Source organism: Wasmannia auropunctata, unplaced genomic scaffold (genome assembly GCF_000956235.1).
Source record: "Wasmannia auropunctata unplaced genomic scaffold, wasmannia.A_1.0 LD336099.1, whole genome shotgun sequence".
NCBI classification, from domain to species: domain Eukaryota; kingdom Metazoa; phylum Arthropoda; class Insecta; order Hymenoptera; family Formicidae; genus Wasmannia; species Wasmannia auropunctata.
In genome coordinates, this window is record NW_012026791.1 from 450,296 (window position 1) to 453,775 (window position 3,480).

Here is a 3,480-nt window from a genome sequence, read left to right on the forward strand (position 1 = left end):
TGAAAAAAATATTTTTTACTTCTAAAGACATGTATTATTAAAGCCTTAAAACAAATTTTGTATTACTTTTATTGTTTTCCTAAAAAAAATTCCCAAAGTTACCTATGATTTTTAGGCGCTCAAGGTAGTGTAAGTATAAGTATAAGTTATATAGTATAAGTATAAGTTAAGTATAAGTATAACCCTTAAGTATAAGTATAAACAAGTTACAATAGAGACAACGAAATATTTTACTGGAAATTGTTGACAGAAAAATTAACGACACGGAATGTATAGAATTGCAGGGAGTTCAAATGTCGAATGACGAGACTGTTTTTTCCGAAAAAGAGCTGCAAACTAAAATAAGTGATCTGGAAAGTAAGCCGGCGGAACCGGAGTTAACAGCGAGAGGTATTGTGAAAGAAGAAATAATGGATGATTCCATGACAAATAGCGACTTAGAAAACGAAATTGAATATCTTGGTACCGTGAAAAGTAACTTTGAAGGTATAATTAGATTCAAAAGCTATAGAGAAATGGAAAAGAAGCTGAAAGAGGTGGAATTAGACAGTTCAACAAGGAATGAATGCGAAGCAAGTCAATATGAAATTGACAATTTAGAGATTACAACTGAAACTCTGTCAGAAAATAGGTCCGGACTGATCATTTCCGAGTTGGAGGAGAAGTTAAAGGAAGCAGTATTGCATAATAATCTCATCAAGCAAGAATTAAACGTATGTCAAGCAGAAGCGCAGAAAACGAATATGGAACACGAAAAATGTATTCAGAGTCTTGCAGTTGAAAAACGTGAATTGAAAAATGCAGTTTGTCAACTTCAAGAAAAGTTGAAGGAAGCGGAACGGAATGACAATTTGATGAGGGCAAAAATACATGTACTAGAATTGCAGTTGCAGAAGAGTCGTGATATATCGGAAAAAAGAGAGATTGAATGCCTCACGTCGAAAATAAAAGAGTACGAGTCGATGGTTCACGAGTTGAGAGAGAAACTGGCCGATGCTCAACTGCACTTGCCAATTTCAGTAAGAGATAAGTCAAATGGAGAACTACAGAAGATCCAAGTGGATGCGGAAGTCGCAAGTCCGATATCTGGAAGAGGAGATGAACAGGACGCTGCAGGATTGAGGAAAGAGTTCTCGGTGAGTAGAAACGAAATTAATCATCTAGAGAATCATATTAATTACTTGCAAAATATTTCGTGATTTACAAAATGAAAATGCATACTTGAAGGAACTGGCGGCGGAAGTATCGATAGCGGACAGCGAATACGACCAGAGCGGCGTGAGCGCGACTGCGGAGCCACCGATGGTGATGATTACGGAGGCGAGCTCGCCGACTGGAAGTCTGACAGACTTCCAGTCGGCGAGTACTAGTACTCCGCAGAGAACAAACCAGCCGCAACCGCAGTTAAGCGAATCCGCGAAATCGATGCAGAGAGTTACCCGTTCCCAAAATAATCCAAATATCTCAAAAGAATATGAGGTAATTTTTTTAAAATAAAATAATTTATATATATTACATGTGTATTAACTTATTATTTTTTTGATTTACAGACAATAATAAAAAATGATTTATCGCCGCAAATGTCTAAAGGATGCGGATGCAAAAAGGATTGCACATCGCAACAATGCAAATGTGTCGGCCACAAAAAACCGTGCAATATATATTGTACATGTAAAAATGGCTGCAAAAATGAATTTAATGTTCCTGCAAACACAAAATAAAAAGAATATACATTTTTAATTAAAACGGATAATATTGTTACGACAATATTGTTATTATATTTTATTTCTAAGACATTTTACGAATTATTTAATGTTACTTTAGGATTCGTCTTTCGCTTTCTTCGACTTGTATCTCATTATATGTTTATGTGGCCTCTTCATACCAATTTTTCTTTGAAATAAATCTGAAAATCACAATTTTCGCATTGTACTGTCAAATTAAGTAAATCTATATAATTAAAATATTGATATTCTGTATATTTACCTTTATCAGGCTCCTCTCCTACTTCCTCACGATAATATCGTCTTTCATTTCGCTCTTTTCAGTAGATTTTTTCGCGATTTTTTGCAGAAGCATTTTTTCTCTTCTGAATTCCCTTCAACGATTTCTCCTTGTGTTCTTTCTTTCGCGCTTCTTTCTTTTTCGTATTTTCTTCCTGCAATCTTTTCCTTTTCTCCTTCGATTTCTTCTCTTCTCTTTTGTTCTCTATTACAAGCTTCTCCTCTTCCGTTTTGTGTATAAATTTAAAAGTAACTTCACCGTCGAGGAGTCCATTCTCGACTTTAATTAACTAAAACACATTCGGTCAACATTAGAAAAATATTAAATATCTATAAATTTGTTGTATTAAACTTAAAGCTTGATTAGATTTTTAACCTGCAACGTTATTCCCGGTCTCAATTCGGATAATATAATCGCACTCTTGGAATTAGCCTGATTCCCTCTCGAGGACAATTTTTGCGACAGCGCGACACGACTACTCTCGTCATCCTATACTTCGCTTTCGAATCATGGTCGGTTTCGTCAAAAACTCCGAGATATCTTGATACTTGGATAAATTCGGTACTTCAGCTCGTACTATTTTTTTAACGCCTCTCGATAAACCTACAGGCAGAACTTTGATCGCATAATGTCTGAGGTCAATAGTTTTAGTCGTCGCATTGTAATTCAAGCATATACAACGACGGATTGTGTTCAGATTCACCTGTAAAAATGTTAATTAATTTTATTTTACAAATTTAATGGCTCTCAAAACTGGCTGTGTTTTAAATCCCATTTCTTGAATTAACTGTCTCACGAAACTTACAGTGGTCAAGTTTATTGTTGGGAACATGTTCTGGCAAGTGGAAGCTATAAGTTTCAGATGCACTCCCTCCCTGCTGAAGTTACTTAAGTTCCAACGGAGGAGAAGTTTTAAAGGCCTCCTTGTTTACCAGCTGCTTCTTCAATATAGATATAACGTCTCGTGCCAAGGAGAAACTGTAGTGTATCTTGAAAGTAAGTGTGGGTCCTCTAGGCAACCTATGACAATATTGGAGAATATTATTTAATAAGTCAATTTTTTAAATTAACCCTAGGTATACACACTGTTTTTTTTTGACGTTGTATACACACTGGGGTTCCGAGGACTCCATATTTATTACGAAAAACTCATATTTATATTTATTACTGTAATTATAATAATTCTGTAACTATAATATTTCATATTTATTACTGTAACTCTAATAAAAATGGACATATTTCAATTAATTTTTTCTTCAATCGCTAGAGAATCGACCAAGGAACAAGCCCATTGTGTTTAAAAGTCGATAGAATTAAAGAGCTCCGAGATATATGGATTCAAAAAAAAAAGAAAGTTCAAAAGCGCGAAAAAATCTCGATTTAGCACCTTTTTTCAAAACATCATATCTCTTTTGTTCATAGATCGATTTGAAAAATCCTTGAAAATTCTGAAAGGGCATACTTGAAATAGTAACA

The 3,480-nt window shown here is 34.7% G+C and overlaps 1 protein-coding gene and 1 pseudogene across 1 annotated transcript; one reads left to right on the forward strand and one right to left on the reverse strand.

The window, feature by feature from the left end:
- The first annotated feature begins 267 nt into the window (after positions 1-267).
- Positions 268-1,726, forward strand: LOC105462123 (chromosome-associated kinesin KIF4-like). Its single transcript, XM_011708660.1, has 3 exons — positions 268-1,136; positions 1,228-1,479; positions 1,551-1,726. Exons 1-3 carry the CDS (start codon positions 294-296, stop codon positions 1,719-1,721), a joined length of 1,266 nt encoding a protein of 421 aa, XP_011706962.1. The 5' UTR covers positions 268-293; the 3' UTR covers positions 1,722-1,726.
- A 43-nt stretch (positions 1,727-1,769) lies between these two features.
- The window catches only part of LOC105462463, a 2,520-nt pseudogene continuing 809 nt past the window's right edge, over positions 1,770-3,480 (reverse strand).

What these genes read in the sequence shown, in the direction of transcription:
- LOC105462123 (XM_011708660.1), top strand. Translation starts at nt 294, where the DNA reads ATGTCGAATGACGAGACTGTTTTTTCCGAAAAAGAGCTGCAAACTAAA. An exon ending in GATTGAGGAAAGAGTTCTCG is followed by an intron (nt 1,137 to 1,227) that starts GTGAGTAGAAAC and finishes GCATACTTGAAG; the next exon opens with GAACTGGCGGCGGAAGTATC. An exon ending in ATATCTCAAAAGAATATGAG is followed by an intron (nt 1,480 to 1,550) that starts GTAATTTTTTTA and finishes TTTGATTTACAG; the next exon opens with ACAATAATAAAAAATGATTT.